The sequence below is a fragment of the Pristiophorus japonicus genome, chromosome 6 (genome assembly GCF_044704955.1).
Source record: "Pristiophorus japonicus isolate sPriJap1 chromosome 6, sPriJap1.hap1, whole genome shotgun sequence".
Classification (NCBI taxonomy): Eukaryota; Metazoa; Chordata; class Chondrichthyes; family Pristiophoridae; genus Pristiophorus; species Pristiophorus japonicus.
Window position 1 is genome coordinate 261,234,073 of NC_091982.1, and position 21,092 is coordinate 261,255,164.

The 21,092-nt window shown below is 46.9% G+C and overlaps 1 protein-coding gene across 7 annotated transcripts in view; it reads left to right on the plus strand.

Annotated features, from left to right (window-relative positions):
• Positions 1 to 21,092, plus strand: part of LOC139266063 (disks large homolog 1) — a 493,057-nt gene that overhangs the window by 397,474 nt on the left and 74,491 nt on the right. For all 7 annotated transcript variants that reach the window (XM_070883900.1, XM_070883901.1, XM_070883902.1 and 4 more), the window contains one exon: positions 331 to 433. In XM_070883900.1, coding sequence (XP_070740001.1) covers positions 331 to 433 — 103 coding nt within the window. The remainder of the gene's footprint in view (positions 1 to 330; positions 434 to 21,092) is intronic.

Here is a 21,092-nt window from a genome sequence, read left to right on the forward strand (position 1 = left end):
GAGAGCGGTAACACTGGTCAATTTTCTGATCTCAAGGGTGGGATTGAGTGGTGCCTTTAAGGAAAAAACTGCTATACCCCTTTGTGCTCTTCTGCTAGGAAACTGAGCCAGAAAAATATTTTGGGATCTTAAAAATCTCTATCATATGTATGATTAACTTTTTTTCTCCTTTCAAAAGCAGTTTAATTATACAATTGAATGTAATTGATATGTGCAAGATTTTTTAATTGATATTTGAAAGAAAAAGTTTTCCTGAAACATGAAAGTGTTAAAGGAATGCAGGAAAGCTTCTGAGTGTTCACTTCAAAATGTAGACTGTCTTTGATGTAGGTGAATGGTATTGACCTGCGGAGTGCCACCCATGAGCAGGCTGCAACAGCACTGAAAAATGCCGGGCAAGCAGTCACTATTGTAGCGCAGTACAGGCCAGAAGGTGAGTATTTTGGATCAGTTCATCTGCATGTAAAGAACAAATCAGTATCTTTGCTTTTATTTTTGTAAATGTCAGTGTACTACAGCTGCATATTGGGAAAGTCTTAAGCACAATGATAAAACAACTGAACTTGGAATTAGCTAGTTGCGTTTATCAAACATCTGGCTGTCTCCTGATGCATATCTGTAGAATGTCCAATGACGGCAATGTTTGTTTTCTATTAGTTGCTAACAGACATGGCTGGAGTTTGTCTGTGGATGGAGGTGCCCTTTCCAAAGTATTAATTCTATATCTATAAATTGTTTAGTGAATCATCCCTCTGCAATCACATTTTACTGCTGTGCAGCCATGTGGATTTTAAGTTGGTTGTTTATTTTCGTAGATTGTAAATTAATCTACATGTGGTAATGGTACTTTTCTGCCTTTAAGCATCATATAAGTAATCACGTATTATCCTGAGTTGCCAAGAAAGCGAACTGGAGACACACAAAATTACCGATTCTGGTCTAAAAAGTGGCAACAATGCATAATCACTGTTTCTTCTGACACCATTAAACACCCACATACAAGTATAGTATTAACATCACCACACGGGAAAACAACCGTCTCTAAGAAGTTCATGCACTGTTTTCAAGTGATCCCTCCTCATTAAGTTCCATATTATTATCTTATTTTCACTGATGCCATTTTGGGTATGGGTGGACGTTGTAAACATGATAAAAACAGAAAATGACGGAAATCTCAGCAGGTCAGGCAGCATCTGTGGAGAGAAACAGAGTTAACTTTTCGGGTCTGTGACCCTTCATCAGAACTGGAAAAGTTTGAGATGTAACAGATCCTTAAGGAAGTGCAGGGGCCCAGCACTCCCTTAAGAATCTGTTACATCTCGAACTTTTCCACGGACCCGAAATGTTAACTCACCTGTTTCTCTCCACAGATGCTGCCTGACCTGCCGAGATTTCCAGCATTTCCTGTTTTTATTTCAGATTCCAGCATCTGCAGTATTTTGCTTTTGTGTTGTAAACCTGATGTTGGATACAGTCAGAAAGCCCGATCGCTGTTTACTGAACAGAGGTATAGTGTTTTTAGCACTTGCAGACTGTGGAGTTGAGGAAGATCATAAGTTGAAATTTGATGCAGCCAATTGCAGCAGAAACTGCAAGAAAATGTGAAAATTCTTTCTAAAGACACTTGGGTCTATGATCCATGATATGTCGCTGCCTGTAATTGCAGTTACCTAGCCAATAGTTTATGGGTTTTTATTAAGTTGTAATCCGTTGTACCTGTTGCAGTGATCTTGCCTTTGCTGTTACTTAACAGCTTGCCTAAATTGTTTGAGAAACTTCACTTTACTTTATACCTTTTATCTTTTCTGCTTTGAAATCTTTTCCCCTTTTTTCAAATAATTCTGTTGAAAAAGCTTTAAAAATCACCCCCTAATAATGTCTAAGTAATATTCTCTCCAGAGAAGTGAAAGGGCAACGGAGTTGCTCTTTGAGGGAAAAATCCACTGCTCATGTATAAGCCATGAATGAGACACCAATACAAAAGAAAACAATGCAGACGCTGGAATTGGAAATAAAAACAGAAAATGCTGGAAACCTCAGCGCGTCAGGCAGCATCTGTGGAGAGAAAAACAGAGTTAACGTTTTCAGGTCGATGACTGTCTTCCACCCTATCACAGACCTTCGCTTTTGTTCTTTCTTCCCCTCCCCTTTTGTTCTTTCTTCCCCTCCCCCGTTCAGTGCTCCTTAAGAACCTGTTCTTTTCAAACATTCGCCAATTCTGACGAAGGGTCATCGACCCGAAACATTAACTCTGTTTCTCTCCACAGATGCTGCCTGACCCGCTGAGATTTCCAGTATTTTCTGTTTTTATATTAATGAGACACCAAGCTTGTTTTGGAGTGGAGGTGGTCAGATTTGATGAATTTAAAAAAAAAAACTATTTGAGCTTCTGAGTTCAGTGGTCTATGGCAGAAACAGCCTCGGAAGAAAGAGATCGTTTTAAAATAACTTGCTAACCACAAATTATATGAAGTTTGCAATTGGTTGCCTGTCCATCTGTTAGCCCGACTCATTATCCTTGCTTGTTCCAGCTGTGCCTGGGATTAATCATTAATCAAATGCCAGCCTCTGTGGATATTTACATTATACAGCTGATCCTAGTAATTATTTTTGAGAATTACTGCCAATTTGCCTTGATGGTTTGTAGCTGTGTACATTTTCTCTCCTCTCCAGCTTAAACTGCTTTCCATAAACCATTCCCCATTTAGACCCCGTCACAGCAGTGTGTACTTGAACAAATGTATTTCCCTTTCTTCATGTGGTGAAACACCTTGGCACCACTCTCTGACACAGCGTACTACCTCAATGTAGCGCATGCATCAATGATAATATGGCAAAGAATTTCTGACCCAGTCCACATCTCTACAGCCACTTTTTGGTAGGCTTCCAGTTACACAACACACTGCATGGAGTGAGGAAACTCTGAATTGGAATTAGTTTGGCTGTCATCTTCCCTGTCGTAACTCTGCCACAAAGCCTCATTAGTGAAATTGGATGTTTTGTGCTGATGAGATAACTGAAGAAGGGAGTGAGCAGTGTGTGCAGATGCTCCCCAAGTAACCTGTAGCAATAAATGACCTGTTTTTAAGAATGGGCTTGACGGTTATAAGGATAGTGGCGGGCATAAAATACGATACTGAACATGAAGGTTCCTGTGCTGTTGGGACCATCTTTGGAATGCAGTGGTCACACATGAATTGTGTGAGCTGTAAATATGGACTGAATGCCTGGAGTTTGACTCAGTTATTGTTTGGGAGTGGAGAAATTTAATATAGCTTTTATTTCTTGAAGGCTTTATCTGTGGTTATCTCTCAGGAGATTTTGTGGAAAGATTACATGAAGGCAAATTGTGTCTGGTCGGGGAGGGTAGGGACTTGTTGGATTAAATAGCCTTTTCCTCATTCCATGCTTTACATACTTCAAGCAATTAAAATTCTCTAGAGTGCCTTCCAAAGCTGTGGTTCAGGGTCTTCCATTCCATTCTCATTAACAGAGGCTTTCCCTGGCTCCACGCCAACAGGAACAATCTCAGTTTCTAAAGCCACATGTAACAAAATTAATAAACTTTCCTCAGGGTAGAATGTATTGATTTTAATATTACATGATCTTCAGCTGAGCAACATTGTTTTGAGGAGGGGATTGAGGAATGGAAATGATTAATTAGCTTTGCCCAGAATGCTATCGAGCCCATATGTGGAGAACACTGAGTAGCAAGCCGGGGAAAAATAAATATTAACTTGCACAGTCGGTTAAATTGTTTTTGTTTAATTGGAAATGGCATTTAGGTTTGTACTGCAGTTAAGACAGCTGTCTGCTCACACAAAAGGCACAGTGTAGCAACTCGACCATCTGTTAAACACAGCTCTCAATCTCAAAGCATTTACTTCATATTCAGCAGCAATGGACCAACCAAATACAGTTAGACCTCTGTACAGTTGTATATATAACTAATGTTTAGAAGAGGGACATTTGCTTAAAATTCCCATGTGTGTCACTGTACTTAACATATTGGTAGACATTCAGCACGTTCATTGTATTAAGCACTGACCACACTCGATCAGCTCCGCTGGGCAGGCCACATAGTTTGCATGCCAGACACGAGACTCCCAAAGCATTCGCTCTACTGAGCTCCTTCACGGCAAACGAGCCAAAGGTGGGCAGCAGAAACGCTACAAAGACATCCTCAAAGCCTCCCTGACAAAGTGCGACATCCCCACTGACACCTGGGAGTCCCTGGCCCAAGACCGCCCCAATTGGAGGAAGTGCATCCAGGAGGGCGCTGAGCACCTCGAGTCTCAACGGCGAGAGCGTGCAGAAATCAAGCGCGGGCAGCGGAAAGAGCATGCGGCAAACCAGTCCCACCCACCCTTTCCCTCAACGACTATCTGTCCCACCTGTGACAGAGTCTGTGGCTCTCGTATTGGACTGTTCAGCCACCAAAGACCTCACTTCAGGAGTGGAAGCAAGTCTTCCTCGATTCTGAGGGACTGCCTATAATGATGATGATGATGTATTCAATTACTTTAATTGCCCACTGTGTTTATAACACTGGCTGGAATGGTCATAAACACAGTTTGTAATGACAGTAAACTTGTACAAAATACCCTGAACCTATTGTTGAAGCATATGTCTAGAACTGTAAGGCTGTGGCTGTGAGTTGCTCTGTGCTCGGCCAAAGGATTACACGTGGTCTGTTGAGGATGTTCTGGGCAATTTCAGTGTAATTTCCTCTCCCAGCCTGAACATCCAAAGTGCTGTCATAGTTACAATAAACTTGCACAAAGTGCCCTGAACCAACTGCTGAGGAGTCTTGTCTAGGATTGGTGTGCTGTGGTTAAAATTCGCTCAGTATTCAGCCATAGCACTGTAAGTACAGTACAGGCACAACGTCTGAAATCCAGAATCCTTGGGACCGAATCCGTTCTGGTTTTTGTGTGTTTCCAGATTTCAGACAAGAAAATCAACAGTCTGAAATCCGGAATCCTCGACCAAATCCATGCCGGATTTTGGGTTTTGCCTCAAAAATGTGCAGTTTTCGGACAATAATTCTGGACCCAATCCGATCAGCTATGCTCAAAATGTCCGGTTTATGGACAATTCCGGTTTTTGGAGTTCCGGATTTGGGATGTTGCACCTGTACTTATTAATTGTATTTGTGTCAGTCAGACACTGAGTGAGTTCCACCCATAACACCGCAATCTCTGGTTGCATAGCAGTACTAATGCTTTAAGATACAATACCTGTGTAGCATTGCAGGCTGATAAACTTCTGAGTGCCATGTCCCTTATAACTGACCGTTGATTATAATGGCTAGTACGAGGCTACTTAATCAGTATTCTTGAGTAACATATTATGCTTCCGTTCATACCTAGAGTTACTTGGTAGGCATCCTGTTTAAGGAGCTATATAAATGCAAGTTGTTGTTGCTCCCAGTCGATGGTATGTTTGTGGAGGAGGTGTGGTGAAGCAATCTGGCAGCTTAGCATGATAATGTCACTTGTTAGTGGGAGATGTTCAGGTTTAATAAGAAGACTCAGTGGAACACTCTGTTGGTGTCCTAATACTTTGTGCTTTGGATTGCTGGCATGCCAACTTCTGCCTGAGTTCTTGATACTTACTTGACCGTTCATCTGCCACCTAGTGTAATCCTTGCAAATAACAGAAAAAAAATTATTTCTGAAGAATTTGTCGCAGTTGATTACAGGGAGATTGTATTTGCAGTGTAGACAAATAAAAACAGATATCTAGCGTTGTTGAGGTGTGCAATTTTTTACATAGTTGATGGGTACTACAGTACTGGTGTTTCTTTCATTTCTACATGGTATGTTTATGCTAGGGAGCAAAACTGCTCTGGTTTTTCACTCTCTCTCACTCCCTCTCCCTTCTACCCCATCAGTTAGTGCTAGTAATCATTTGCAATAAGTATTATAGGACCTGAAATTCTTCTTATTACCGCCCACTTACCACCCAGAAATGCAAACTTGATTTAAAAAAAATCAATTGCTGTCCACAATCCCGCCAGCGGTAAATTCATCAGATATTTACTGCCGGCCATCGGAGAAAACCCCAAAAACACAAATTTGATCACTAAGATCCATTTACTGCCCGCTTTAAAACTGTCTTAAAAGGTCTTACCTCATCTTAGCCGATCTTAAGCGGATGGGATGGACGCCATTTTGAAAACAGGAGTATTTGATGAAAGGCTGCTGAGAACTTAACAGTTTACAGTAGGATTTATAGGGAATTGGAAGCGATTTTTTTTTTTTACAATTTCAGCCCAGTCCAAATACATCCCTCCCCCAGCCAAAGTGCCTTACCCCAGTGCAAGTGCATCCCTCCCCCAGTCGAAGTGCCTTATCCTAGTCCAATTGCATGCCTCCCCCAGCCGGTGCCTTACCCCAGTCCAAGTGCCTTACCCCAGTGCAAGTGCATTCCTCTCCCAGCCAAAGTCCCTCCTTACACCAGCACAAGTGCATGACCTTCCCCCATCCCACCATAGATGGGGCATTGTGTACGGATTGTTAACAGGTTTATTGGCTATAAAGTGAATAGTGACAGTGTCGTGACTTCTGTATTTCATCCTGTTATGTTTTCAGTATGACATCACAAACACACAGACTATAAGATGGCTGATAACTTCAGGAAGCCAGTCAGGTGACTCCCTCTTTATTGTTGTAAACAGCAATGGTTGCAATGCCACAGTAGTCCACTGGGTGGAGCTATATATATTACACTTCTCCCTCCTTAATGCAGAAGTAATTATAATAAACAATCATCATACATAACTTGCATGGTTATACATAAAGCATATGGACTTATTTTGCCATATTTACAAATCAAACTTAACCACTTGTTTTCTGTTTCGAAGAGGATACCTTCGCTCTCGAACGCAACCTTCCAAACATGGTGTCGAACTTACTCATTCGAGGCTGATCCTGAGGAAAGTTTTCCTCCAAGGGATGCCCTTGATTTACATTTGAACTCTACATCTTCAGACTGTTTGCCTGACTCGGACTTAAATTCTGACTTTCTCTTGGATTTGTTTCCAGTACATTTGATATAGGATTTGCTACTGGTACTTGTATCAAAAATTTCTGATGAGTCAGAAATAATCGAATCCTTCCAACCATCAACTCCTTCCACATCTAAGTAAAATATGATCAATGTGAATAAACCTAACCTGTCCATGATCAAACATCTTGAACAAATGTGTGCGAGGACCACATATCTTCACTACTCTTCCTGCTAACCACTTTAACCATTTATGGTGATGGTTCTTCACTCTCACCTTCTGATTTAATTTCACACTTCTCTCTTTTACTCTACCTATATCATGATTCTCTTTCTGTTTTAATTGTTTCTCTTCTACAGACTGTGCCAAGTTTGGTTTCAGAATCTAGAATCTGGTTCATGGCTGTCGTTTGAGAAACAACTCTGCTGGTGTTCTACCAGTCGTTTTATGAGGAGTATTACGATACATAATTAGAAAATTAGCCAATTTGTGGTCCAATGACCACTGTCGTTTCTTTGGATTCGGATCCAACATCTGTTTGATGAGGGCACATTTTAGAATTTGTACTGTGCGCTCTGCTGCACCATTTGAAGCAGGGTGGTACGGTGAACCTCGGTATATTTCACACCATTTCTTATCGTGAATTGTGCACATTCATCTGAACAAAATTGTGGTCCATTCTCAGAAACAATTTCTTCTGGGAGGCCAAATGAAGAAAATAGTCTTCGCAAAATGTTTAATGTTTTACTTGTTATTTTCCCCATTGGAAACACCTCGACCCACTTCGAATGGCTATGAATCACAATGAACAATTCTTGTCCTAGCTCAGCAAAATCAATATATGACCTTGATAACATAAGAAATAGGAGCAGGAGAAGGCCATTTGGCTCCGAGAGCCAACTCTGCCATTTAATACGATCATGGATGATCCTATCATGTACTCGGGTCCACTTCCCTGCCCGCTCCCCACAACCCCTTATTCCCTTATCGGTTAAGAAACTGTCTATCTCTGTCATGCATTTATTCAATGACCCAGCTTCCACAGCTCTCTGAGGCAGCGAATTCCACAGATTGACAACCCTCAGAATAAATTCCTCGTCATTTCAGTTTTAAATGGGCGGCCCCTTATTCTAAGGTTATGACTCCTAGATCTAGTCTCCCCCATCAGTAGAAACATCCTCTCTTCATTCACCTTGTCAAGCCCCCTCATAATATGCATTTCGATAAGATCACCTCTCATTCTTCTGAATTCCAATGAGTGGAGGCCCAACCTACTCAACCTTTCCTCATAAGTCAACCCCCTCATTTCCGAAATCAACCTAGTGAACCTTCTCTGAACTGCCTCCAAAGCAAGTATATCCTTTCGTGGAAACCAAAACTGTACACAGTATTCCAGGTGTGGCCTCACCAATACCCTGTACAACTGTAGCAAGACTTCCCTGCTTTTATACTCCATCCCCTTTGCAATAAACGCCAAGATTCCATTGGCCTTCCTGATCACTTGCTGTACCTGCATACTATCCTTTTGTGTTTCATGCACAAGTGCCCCCAGGTCCAGCTGTACTGCAGCACTTTGCAATTTTTCTCCATTTAAAGTCTCGTGCGCGTGCGCGCTCTCTCTCTTTCTCGCGCGCGCTCGCTCGCTCTCTCTCTCTCTCGATCTCTCTCTCTCTCTCGATCTCTCTCTCGATCTCTCTCTCTCTCTCGATCTCTCTCTCTCTCGCTCTCTCTCGTGCGCACGCTCTCTCTCTCCCGCTCTCTCGTGCGCGCGCTCTCTCGTGCGCGCGCGCTCTCGCTCTCTCATGTGCGCGCGCTCTCTCGTGTGCGCGCTCTCTCTCTCTCGTGTGCGCGCTCTCTCTCGTGCGCGCTCTCTCTCTCTCTCTCGTGCTCGCTCTCTCTTTACCCCCCCCCCCACAAGGCTCTCGCGCTCCCTCTCACTCCCCCCAGGCTCGCGCTTTCTCTTTCTCTCTCTCCCCCGCCCCGGCCAGGCTCGCTCCCATTCCCCCCCACCCCCAGGCTCGCTCTCTCTGTTCTCTCTCCCCCATGCTCTCTTTTTCTCTCTCTCTCTCTCTCGCTCTCCCGCCAGGTTCTCGTGTTCTCTCTCTCTCTCTCTCTCTCTCTCTCTCTCTCTCTCTCTCTCTCTCTCTCTCTCTATACCCCTCCCTCTATACCCCTCCCTCCCGCTTTCTCTGCCACTTTCTCTCTCTCTCTCTCCCTCCCTCTTTCTTTCTCTCTCTCTCCCTCCCTCCTTCTCTCTCTTTCCACCTCCCCTTGGCTGCCCCTGCTGGCTGTTTCTTGGCCCCCCTGCGGAGCTTATGCCGTAGCGGGGGTAGAGACAGGTTGGCAGTGTTGGGCCTCGGGTCGTGCTTCTCGGCACCACGTGGAGTGAATGATTCGGGAATGTGGGCGGTGCTTCACAGACACATGTGCATGTGCAGAACTCGGCCTCTGACCTTTGCCGAGCCTGATGGCCTGCACCGCTCGCCAACACCTGCGACACCCCGCTGCCGCCCGCTACATTGCCATCAAAGTCGCGCTGGAGGTAAAAAATGAATAGCGCCGAGAAATGGGCAGCAGCGGGACATCATTAGTTTCAGGCCCATAATGTGTCTCTTTATTTCAGAGCTGCCAATTCACTTTAGTATTATGAGAATATCCTACTTTGCAGTATTATTTTTGTTGCTCATTTCAAATTCATAGAATAACACAGCACAGAAGGAGTCATTCAGCCATTGTGCCTGTGTCAGCTCTTTGAAAAAGCTATCCAGTTACTTAATAGTATTTTAGCTTAAATACTAAATTATCAGGGGTAAATTATAGCTGCATAAATGTACCTTTGCTTAGTGCTGCTGGAAGACGGGGTTTAAAGTGAAATTCTGAATGTGTTTTTTTTTATAAACTCCTTGAAGCGAATGCAGAAGATTTAAAGTTGTCCTGCGCTCTTGCTGATTTGACAAAGTATTGAGATCACATGTCTGAATAACGCAAACCTGTTGCAATCTCCACTACAAACTCAATACAACAAAGAAACAACCTTAGAATGTTTTCCTGTCTTGCCAATAAAGCAAATCACACTGGTTCACAATGATTATGTCATCGTCCGAGCCAGGGATCGCAAGGATGTGCACGCGCTCTCTCTCGTATGCCTGGACAGGAGCCGACGACAGCTGGATGGACCACCACCTAATCCGATCCATCATCGACATCAACATATTCCCAAAGCGGAGGGGGCAGCAGAAGCAGTGCTGCCAAAAAGGTCAAGGCCGGAGCACTTAAGGACCCAGCTAAGAGAGCCCTAAACAGTCAGCGTCTCATAGCTAACCTGGCGTGCCTTAACAACCCCGAGACGCAGAATGCCCACAGCGCTTGGTCTGCCCTCCAGACCTCCATAACCAGTGGCTCCAAAGAGACGCTTGGTCACTCAACCAGGAAATGCCAGGATTGATTTGATGAGAATGATCAGGAGATTCGAGAGCTAATAGATTGGAAGCGCAGAGCATTTCTGAGCCTTAAGCAACAACCCAACTCCGGAGCAGCAAAGCAGCATTACAGACGGCTCAAGGCTGAGGTCCAACAAAAAACCCGGGACCTAAAGAACAGGTGGTGGATGGAGAAAGCACAGGAGATACAGCAGCTGGCCGACAGCCACGATATGTGAGGATTCTTCATCGCAGTCAAGGCCACCTATGGGCCAAGGCCCCACCCCACTGCTGGCCAAGAACGGGGAAACACTCATCAAGGACACCGAGGCAGTCAGGACACGCTGGAAGGAGCACTTCGAAGATCTCCTCAATAGAGATTCTGCCTTTGACTCGAGTGTTCTCGACTCCATCCCGCAGCATGCGACCCGCCACCACCTCAGTGAGACCCCAACACTGCACGAGGTAGAAAAAGCCATAAGACAGCTTAAAAACAACAAGGCTACGGGAGCGGATGGAATCCCTGCTGAGGCACTGAAGTATGGCAGAGAGGCACTGCTGGCGCGAATATACGACCTCATCTCTCTCATCTGGAGGGAGGAGAGCACGCCCAGGGGATCTGAGATGGAGTGATCGTGACCATCTTTAAAAACGGGGACAAGTCCGACTGCGGCAACTACAGAGGAATCTCCCTGCTATCAACCACTGGGAAAGTCGTCGCTAGAGTCCTCCTCAACCGTCTTCTTCCCGTGGCCGAGGAGCTCTTCCCAGAGTCACAGTGCAGATTTCGTCCCCTACGGGGCACAACGGACATGATCTTTGCAGTGCGACAGCTGCAGAAAAAATGCAGGGAGCAGCGCCAGCCCTTATACATGGTCTTCTTCGACCTTACAAAGATCTTTGACACTGTCAACAGCGAGGGTCTATGGAGCGTCGTCCTCCGTTTCGAATGCCGCCAAAAGTTCGTCACCATCCTCCGCCTGCTCCACGATGACATGCAGGCCGTGATCCTCACCAACGGATCCATCACAGACCCAATCCACGTCCGGACCGGGGTCAAACAGGGCTGCATCATCGCCCCAACTCTCTTCTCAATCTTTCTCGCCGCCATGCACCACCTCACAATCAACAAGCTCCCCGCTGGAGTGGAACTAAACTACAGAACCAGTGGGAACCTGTTCAACCTGTGTCGTCTCCAGGCCAGGTCCAAGACCACCCCAACCTCTGTCGTCAAGCTACAGTACACGGACAACGCCTGCGTCTGCGCACATACAGAGGCTGAACTCCAGGACATAGTTGACGTATATACTGAGGCATACGAAAGCATGAGCCTTGCGCTAAACATCTGTAAGACAAAGGTCCTCCACCAGCCTGTCCTCACTGCACAGCGTTGCCCCCCAGTCATCAAAATTCACGGCACGGCTCTGGACACCATGGGCCACTTCCCATATCTCGGGAGCATCCTATCAACAAAGAGCAGACATTGACGACGAGATCCAACATCGCCTCCAGTGCAGCCTTCGGCCGCCTGTGGAAAAGAGTGTTTGAAGACCAGGCCCTCAAAACTGCCACCAGGCTCATGGTCTACAGGGCTGTAGAAATACCCGCCCCCCTGTATGGCTCAGACGTGGACCATGTACAGTAGACACCTCAAGTCGCTGGAGAAATACCACCAGCAATGTCTCCGCAAGATCCTACAAATCTCCCGGGAGGACAGACGCGCCTACGTTAGCGTCCTCGACCAGGCCAACATCCCCAGCATTGAAGCACTGACCACACTTGATCAGCTCCGCTGGACGGGCCAGATTGTTCGCATACCAGATACGAGACTCCCAAAGCAAGCGCTCTACTCGGAACTCCTTCACGGCAAACGAGCCAAAGGTGGGCAGTGGAAACGCTACAAGGACACCGTCAAAGACATTGTACATTAATGATTTAGACGAGGAGATTAAATGTAGTATCTCCAAATTTGCGGATGACACTAAGTTGGGTGGCAGTGTGAGCTGCGAGGAGGATGCTATGAGGCTGCAGAGTGACTTGGATAGGTTAGGTGAGTGGGCAAATGCATGGCAGATGAAGTATAGGCCCCAAGTTTCCACATGATTTGCTCCTGATTTTTAGGAGCAACTGGTGTAGAACGGAGTATCTTAGAAATCAGAATTCTCGTCATTTAGTTTGCTCCAGTTCTAGTCAGTTAGAACAGTTTCACTTTGGAACAGAATTTATTTTTCAAAAGGGGTCGTGTCCGGCCACTTACGCCTGTTTTCAAAGTTTCGTCAGTGAAAACTTACTCCAAACTAACTTAGAATGGAGTAAGTAAAGATTTTTGTACGCTCGAAAAAACCTTGTCTACACTTTAGAAAATCAGGTGTAGGTTACAAATCAGGCGTAGGGGATGGTGGGGGGTGTTTTAAAGAGAAGTTTACAAACATTAAACACTTCAGTTTTACAAATAAAGAGCTATCATCAATAATAAATGATAAATACATCAATAAATCAATCAAAAAAAATTAATAAGAAAACATTTTTTTTTAAATCAATAAATAAAACATTTTCTACTTACCGACTGCAGCACCGGGAGCCCTCCAACAGCGTGCTGGGATGCCCCCCTCAGTGTGTCTCTGTCAGTGTCTCTATCTCTCTGTCTGTCTGTGTCTCTCTCATTCTCTCAGTGTCTGTGTTTCTGACAGCGAGGGGAGGGGGGAGCAGGGAGAGGGAGGGGGGGAGATGGGGGAGGGGGGGAGAAGGGGATAAAGGAGATGGGGGGGGGGGGGAAGGAGAAGGGGGAGGGAGGCTGAACGGGCCGGGCCCAAGACTTCGGGCAGGGCCCGTCCCCAGCACCAGATTTATAGGTAGGTGGTGTTGTGGTGGGAGGGAGGTCGGTTTGGTTCGGGTCGGGGGGAGGGAGGGAGAAGGAGGTCAGGTCGGGGGGGAGGGAGGTCAGGTCGGATCCAGTCGGGGTGGGGCGGGGAGCGGGTGTCGGGTCCGGTCCGGGGGTTGGGGGGGGGCGGGGGAGCGGGTGTCGGATCCAGTCCGGCAGGGGGGGAGCGGGTGTCGGGTCCGGTTTGGGGGGGGCGGGGGAGCGGGTGTCGGGTCCGGTCCGGAGTCGGGTCGGGAGGAAGCAGGATCTGGCCGTGGGAGGAGTCTTATTCACGCAGCCCTAGTGAGGCCATTGGGCCAGGGCTAGGGGCTGCGTGCTTCGGGCCCCTCCCACACAGTTTCGGGCGCCTGGAGCTACTGTACATGCGCGCCCACTGTAGTACACATGTGCAGAGGTCCCGGCACTGTTTTCGGCGCAGGGACCTGGCTCCGCCCTCTACAGCTCCTGCTGCGCTGCACCGAGGGCCAGAGGACCTGCCGGGAGGTAGAGAATCTGGAGGGTTTTTTTTAGGCGCACTTTGTGGCGCAAAAAACGGGCGTCCAGGTCGGGACTGCGCCGTTCTAGGCGCGGCTCGAAACGTAGGCCCATAATGTGGATAAATGTGAGGTTATCCACTTTGGTGGTAAAAACAGAGAGACAGACTATTATCTGAATGGTGACAGATTAGGAAAAGGGGAGGTGCAACGAGACCTGGGTGTCATGGTACATCAGTCATTGAAGGTTGGCATGCAGGTGCAGCAGGCGGTTAAGAAATCAAATGGCATGTTGGCCTTCATAGCGAGGGGATTTGAGTACAGGGGCAGGGAGGTGTTGCTACAGTTGTACAGGGCCTTGGTGAGGCCACACCTGGAGTATTGTGTACAGTTTTGGTCTCCTAACTTGAGGAAGGACATTCTTGCTATTGATGGAGTGCAGCGAAGGTTCACCAGACTGTTTCCCGGGATGGCGGGACTGACAAATCAAGAAAGACTGGATCAACTGGGCTTGTATTCACGAGTTCAGAAGAATGAGAGGGGATCTCATAGAAACTTTTAAAATTCTGACGGGTTTAGACAAGTTAGATGCAGGAAAAATGTTCCCAATGTTGGGGAAGTCCAGAACCAGGGGTCACAGTCTAAGGATAAGGGGTAAGCCATTTAGGACCGAGATGAGGAGAAACTTCTTCACCCAGAGAGTGGTGAACCTGTGGAATTCTCTACCACAGAAAGTTGTTGAGGCCAATTCACTAAATATATTCAAAAAGGAGTTAGATGTAGTCTTACTAGGAGGATCAAGGGGTATGGCGAGAAAGCAGGAATGGGTTACTGAAGTTGCATGTTCAGCCATGATCTCATTTGAATGGCGGTGCAGGCTCGAAGGGCTGAATGGCCTTCTGCACCTATTTTCTATGTTTCTATCCCCACTGACACCTGGGAGTCCCTGGCCCAAGACTGCCCTAAGTGGAGGAAGTGCATCCGGGAGGGCGCTGAGCACCTCGAGTCTCATCGCCGAGAGCATGCATAAATCAAGCGCAGGCAGCGGAAGGAGCGTGCGGCAAACCAGTCCCACCCACCCCTTCCCTCACTGTCTGTCCCACCTGTGACAGAGTCTGTGGCTCTCGTATTGGACTGTTCAGCCACCAAAGAACTCATTTCATGATTGGAAGCAAGTCTTCCTCGATTCCGATGGGGTTCACAAGGGCATTGCCATTGATTGTTGTCGACTCCACTGCCAATGTACAGATACTGTATAGATAATGGAGACTGTCGCCTGGCCAAAGCAATTGCACATTTTGAGCTCAGTTGAAAAACAGCTTTAGTTTTGTGGTTACATTTTTTGATGTCAGTGTACTTTGTTGTTGCCTCTTAATGTTATAGAATGCAAATTTATGGTTTATAAACCAAGCATGCTAAATATGTGATGCATCCAAAAATAATTTATTTGTAATGCGGCGAACTTAATTATAGTTTCGTATTTATCCAGAACTTGTGTATGTGAATTGCATTAAAGGATTAGAATGGCATAAAACAGGTTGATGCAAAGGGATTTGACCCACTGAGGCTCTGTCTAATGGGAATGAATAGGCAGGGAATTAGTCTGTTGAGATTGTTATTTTTGACAAGACACTTTGAGTGACATTTTGCTCATCAGTGCAGCTTGTAATTGTGATCTTGATCAGACTTTTCATGCTTGCAGACCTAGGTAATTTAACATACTTCAGTCCAATGCCCTTTTAAATAATGCTGGCATTTTAATACTTGATGGGGGCAAATATGTGATTAAAGTTCCTATACTGAGCATGTTTTATGGTTTTTAAATTGTGTTTCTGATTATTTAGACATCATAAGATGGCATTGGGCAAGAGGAAGGGCCAAGTTCTGCCTGCGGTTTCATTTGTTTTCAACGCTTTTTGTTGCTCACAAAATGAATGAGAAAATAATTAATTAGTTTGAGCTTTATAAACTTCCAGGCTCTAAGGACTAAAAATGACTGCTTTTTCATGACCTGCACATCAAATCCAAATGTAATGTGTCAAATTTGCTGATGGCAACAAAATAGGAAGAGCATTTACAGAAGGATTTCGACTAGTTACATAATTGGGTATACAACTTGGTCAGTTAAATTTAGCATTGATAAATGTAAGCTATTTGGAAAGCAGTGACAGGATCGGTCCAAGTCAGCATGGATTTATGAAAGGGAAATAGAGCTTGACAAATCTTCTGGAATTTTTTGAGGATGTAACTAGTAGAGTGGACAAGGGAGAACCAGTGGATGTGGTGTATTTGGACTTTCAAAAGGCTTTTGACAAGGTCCCACACAAGAGATTGGTGTGCAAAATCAAAGCACATGGTATTGGAGGTAATGTACTGACGTGGATAGAGAACTGGTTGGCAGACAGGAAGCAGAGAGTCGGGATAAATGGGTCCTTTTCAGAATGGCAGGCAGTGACTAGTGGAGTGCCGCAGGGCTCAGTGCTGGGACCCCAGCTCTTTACAATATACATTAACGATTTAGATAAAGGAATAATCTACCAAAATTCTCTGGACTCTGGGGAGGTACCAGCGGATTGGAGAGCAGCTAATGTAACGCCTCTGTTTAAAAAAGGGGGCAGGCAAAAGGCAGGTAACTATAGGCCGGTTAGTTTAACATCTGTATTGGGGAAAATGCTTGAAACTATCATTAAGGAAGAAATAGCGGGACATCTGGATAGGAATAGTGCAATCAAGCAGACGCAGCATGGATTCATGAAAGGGAAATCATGTTTAACTAACTTACTGGAATTCTTTGAGGATATAACGAGCATGGTGGATAGAGGTGTACTGATGGATGTGGTGTATTTAGATTTCCAAAAGGCATTCGATAAGGTGCCACACAAAAGGTTACAACAGAAGATAAAGGTACGCGGAGTCAGAGGAAATGTATTAGCATGGATAGAGAATTGGCTGGCAAACAGAAAGCAGAGAGTCAGGATAAATGGGTCCTTTTCCGATTGGAAATCAGTGGGTAGTGGTGTGCCACAGGGATCAGTGCTGGGACCACAACTGTTTATAATATACATAGATGACCTAGAGGAGGGGACAGAGTGTAGTGCAACAAAATTTGCAGATGACACTAAGATTAGTGGGAAAGCGGGTTGTGTAGAGGACTCAGAGACTGCAAGGAGATTTGGATAGGTTAAGCGAATGGGCTAAGGTTTGGCAGATGGAATACAATGTCGGAAAGTGTGAGGTCATCCACCTTGGGGAAAAAAAACAGTAAAAGGGAATATTATTTGAATGGGGAGAAATTACAACATGCTGCGGTGTAGAGGGACCTGGGGGGTCCTTGTGCATGAATCCCAAAAAGTTAGTTTGCAGGTGCAGCAGGTAATCAGGAAGGCAAATGGAATGTTGGCCTTCATTGCGAAAGGGATGGAGTACAAAAGCAGGGAGGTCTTGCTGCAACTGTATAAGGTATTGGTAAGGCCGTACCTGGAGTACTGCATGTAGTTTTGGTCACCTTACTTAAGGAAGGATATACTAGCTTTGGAAGGGGTACAGAGACGATTCACTAGGCTAATTCCAGAAATGAGGGGGTTACCTTATGATGATAGATTGAGTAGACTGGGTCTTTACTCCTTGGAGTTCAGAAGGATGAGGGGTGATCTTATAGAAACATTTAAAATCATGAAAGGGATAGACAAGATGGAGGCAGAGAGGTTGTTTCCACTGGTCGGGGAGACTAGGACTAGGGGGCACAGCCTCAAAATACAGGGGAGCCAATTTAAAACAGAGTTGAGAAAAAATTTCTTCTCCCAGAGGGTTGTGAATACATGGAATTCTCTGCCCAAGGAAGCAGTTGAGGCTAGCTCATTGAATGTTTTCAAGTCAAAGATAGATAGATTTTTAACCAATCAGGGAATTAAGGGTTACGGGGAGAGGGCGGGTAAGTGGAGCTGAGTCCACGACCAGATCAGCCATGATCTTATTGAATGGCGGGGCAGGCTCGAGGGGCTAGATGGCCTACTCCTGTTTCTAATTCTTATGTTCTTATGTTCTTAATTGAATGTAATATCTCCAAGTTTGCAGATGACACTAAACTGGGTGGCGATGTGAGCTGTGAGGAGGACGCTAAAAGGCTGCAGGGTGACTTGGACAGGTTAGGTGAGTGGGCAAATGCATGGCAGATGCAGTATAATGTGGATAAATGTGAGGTTATCCACTTCGGTGGCAAAAACAGGAAGGCAGAATATTATCTGAATGGAGGCAGATTAGGAAAGGGGAGGTGCAACGAGACCTGGGTGTCATGGTTCATCAGTCATTGAAAGTTGGCATGCAGGTAGAGCAGGCGGTGAAGAAGGCAAATGGTATGTTGGCCTTCATAGCTAGGGGATTTGAGTATAGGAGCAGGGAGGTCTTACTACAGTTGTACAGGGCCTTGGTGAAGTCTCACCTGGAATATTGTGTTCAGATTTGGTCTCCCAATCTGAGGAAGGACGTTCTTGCTATTGAGGGAGTGCAGCGAAGGTTCACCAGACTGATTCCCGGGATGGCGAGACTGACATATGAGGAAGAGACTGGATCAACTGGGCCTTTATACACTGGAGTTTAGAAGGATGAGAGGGGATCTCATAGAAACTTACAAGATTCTGACGGGACTGGACAGGTTAGATGCGGGAAGAATGTTCCCGATGATGGGGTAATCCAGAACCAGGGGACACAGTCTTAGGATAAGGGGTAGGCCATTTAGGACTGAGATGAGGAGAAACTTCTTCACTCAGAGAGTTGTTAACCTGTAGAATTCCCTATCGCAGAGAGTTGTTGATGCCAGTTCATTGGATATATTCAAGAGGGAGTTAGATATGGCCCTTACGGCTAAAGGGATCAAGGGGTATGGAGGAAAGGGGTACTGAGGGAATGATCAGCCATAATCTTATCGAATGTTGGTGCAGGTTCGAAGAGCCGAATGGCCTACTCCTGCACCTATTTTCTATGTTTCTATTTCACTTTGGTCAAAAAGGTTTGCACCATAAGCACACAATAATTGGAATGTACGGGAAGAGGAAGACACTAAAAAGGGCTTAAGAATGATGGTTGATTAATTGCTTTGTGTCTGCTCTATATAAATGAAGCACTTAAAATGAATGCTGGGATATATATAGTCGGAGCTGTTGAGTGTTTGGGGCCAGAATCGTTGGGGCGCTGTCTCGAGCGATTTTGCCCTCTCTTGGGATTTTTTGGTGTTGGGGCGGTGAAGTCGTGCTGGGCAGAAGGTGAGCCGTGACGCTTATGACGTCACAACATCCCTCCCCTCTAGTTAAAGAGGAGGGCCGCTGTGAGCTCTGCATGAGCTCTGCATGAGCTTTAGTGGCGCCCGCTGGGCCAGCGACCCAGTATCTAAGAGGGGGTGCCGGGATGCCTGTTGGTGGCCCGGCCGAACCCGCGGCCGCCATTGTCGGGCCGACTTTGGAGCCTGCCAACAATTAAAATAAAATGGCGGCTGCAGCAGTGCGCCCTCCCCTTTATGGGGCAAGACGCGTTGCCCAGCCATTAGCAGCCTCCCGCTCGGGGAAACCTGTCGGGGGCTCGTGCTGCAATTTACCACATGGGGTGGAAAGGGGTCGGTGCGTGGCTGACCGAGCAGGGCGGTAACGTACACCGCCACAAAAATGGGCACGGGCAATTTCAAAAATGCCGGCACCTCCGCCCCAACTGAACAGCAGCTGCTTACCGCCCCGTTACCGCCCCGTTACCGCCCCGTTACCGCCCCGTTACCGCCCCGTTACCGCCCCGTTACCGCCCCGTTACCGCCTCGTTACCGACCCGTTACCGACCCGTTACCGCCCCGTTACCGCCCCGTTACCGCCTCCTTGACTGCCAAATGCTAAGGAGCGAGGGCTATAATGAAAGATTAGAACAATTCAGGCTTTACAACCTAGATAAAAGGAGATTGGGGTAAGAACATCTGATATACAATATTATATACAATATTAATTATTATAATAAAGTAAACCCAAAATTGTACTTGAAACTGAGTCAAGTCAGGAAGGCCCGAGCGCACAAATTTGAAACCGACACTGGGAAGAATTCCTTTACTTCCAGGATTAGCTACTAGATCTAGTAATAGGGAATGAGCCAGAGCAGATAAGAAAAGTAAAAGTAGGGGAACATTTTAGTCGGAAAAATGAGAGACCATATACACTAAATGGTATAATTTTAAAGGGGGTGCAAGAGCAGCAACCTCTGCGCAAATCTTTGAAAGTGACAGGACAGGTTACCAAAGCAGTTAATAAAGCATGTAGGATCCTGGGATTTATAAATAGATGCATAGAGTATAAAAGCAAGGGAGTTATACTGGGCCCAGGTTCGGGCCGTGCCTAGAACGGCGCAGTCCCAACCTGGACGCCCGTTTTTCGCGCCACAAAGTGCGCCTAAAAAAAACCCTCCGTATTCTCCACCTCCCTGCAGGTCCTCTGGCCCTCGGCGCAGCGCAGCAGGAGCTGTAGGGGGCGGAGCCAGGTCCCTGCGCTGAAAACAGTGCCGGGACCTCTGCACATGCGCGCTACAGTGGGGCACGCAAGTGCAGTAGCTCCAGGCGCCCAAAACTCTGTGGGAGGGGCCCGAAGCACGCAGCCCCAAGCCCTGGCCCAATGGCCTCACTGGGGCTGCGTGAATAAGGCTCCTCCCACGCCCAGCTCCTGCTTCCTCTTGACCCGACTCGACTCCCGCTTTCCCCCCCCACCCCCGGACCCGACCCGCTCTCCCACTCCCTCTCCCACTCCCTCTCCCACTCCCTCTCCCACTCCCTCTCCCTCTCCCTCTCCCTCTCCCTCTCCCTCTCCTCTCCCTCACCCCCAATCCGAACCAAACCGACCTCCCTACCCCCCCGACCCATGCTCTCGACCGCGCTCCCCCCGGACCCGACCCGACCCGCGCTCCCGACCCCGACCCGCGCTCCCCCGACCCAACGCCACCTACCTGTAAATCTGGTGCTGGGGTACGGGCCCTGCCCGAAGCCCGGCCTGTTCAGCCCCCCCCCCATCCTTCCCTTTCCTCCTTCCTCCCCCTCTTCTCCTTTCTCCCCCCCCTTCTCCTTTCCCCCCTTCTCCTCTTCCTCCCCCTCCCCCTTCTCTCTTCCCCCCCCTCCCCTTCTCTCCCCCCCTCCCCCTTCTCTCTCCCCCCTCCCCCTTCTCTCTCCCCCCTCCCCCTTCTCTCTCCCCCCCTCCCCCTTCTCTCTCCCCCCCTCCCCTTCTCTCTCCCCCCTCCCCCTTCTCTCTCCCCCCCTCCCCCTTCTCTCTCCCCCCCCTCCCCCTTCTCTCTCC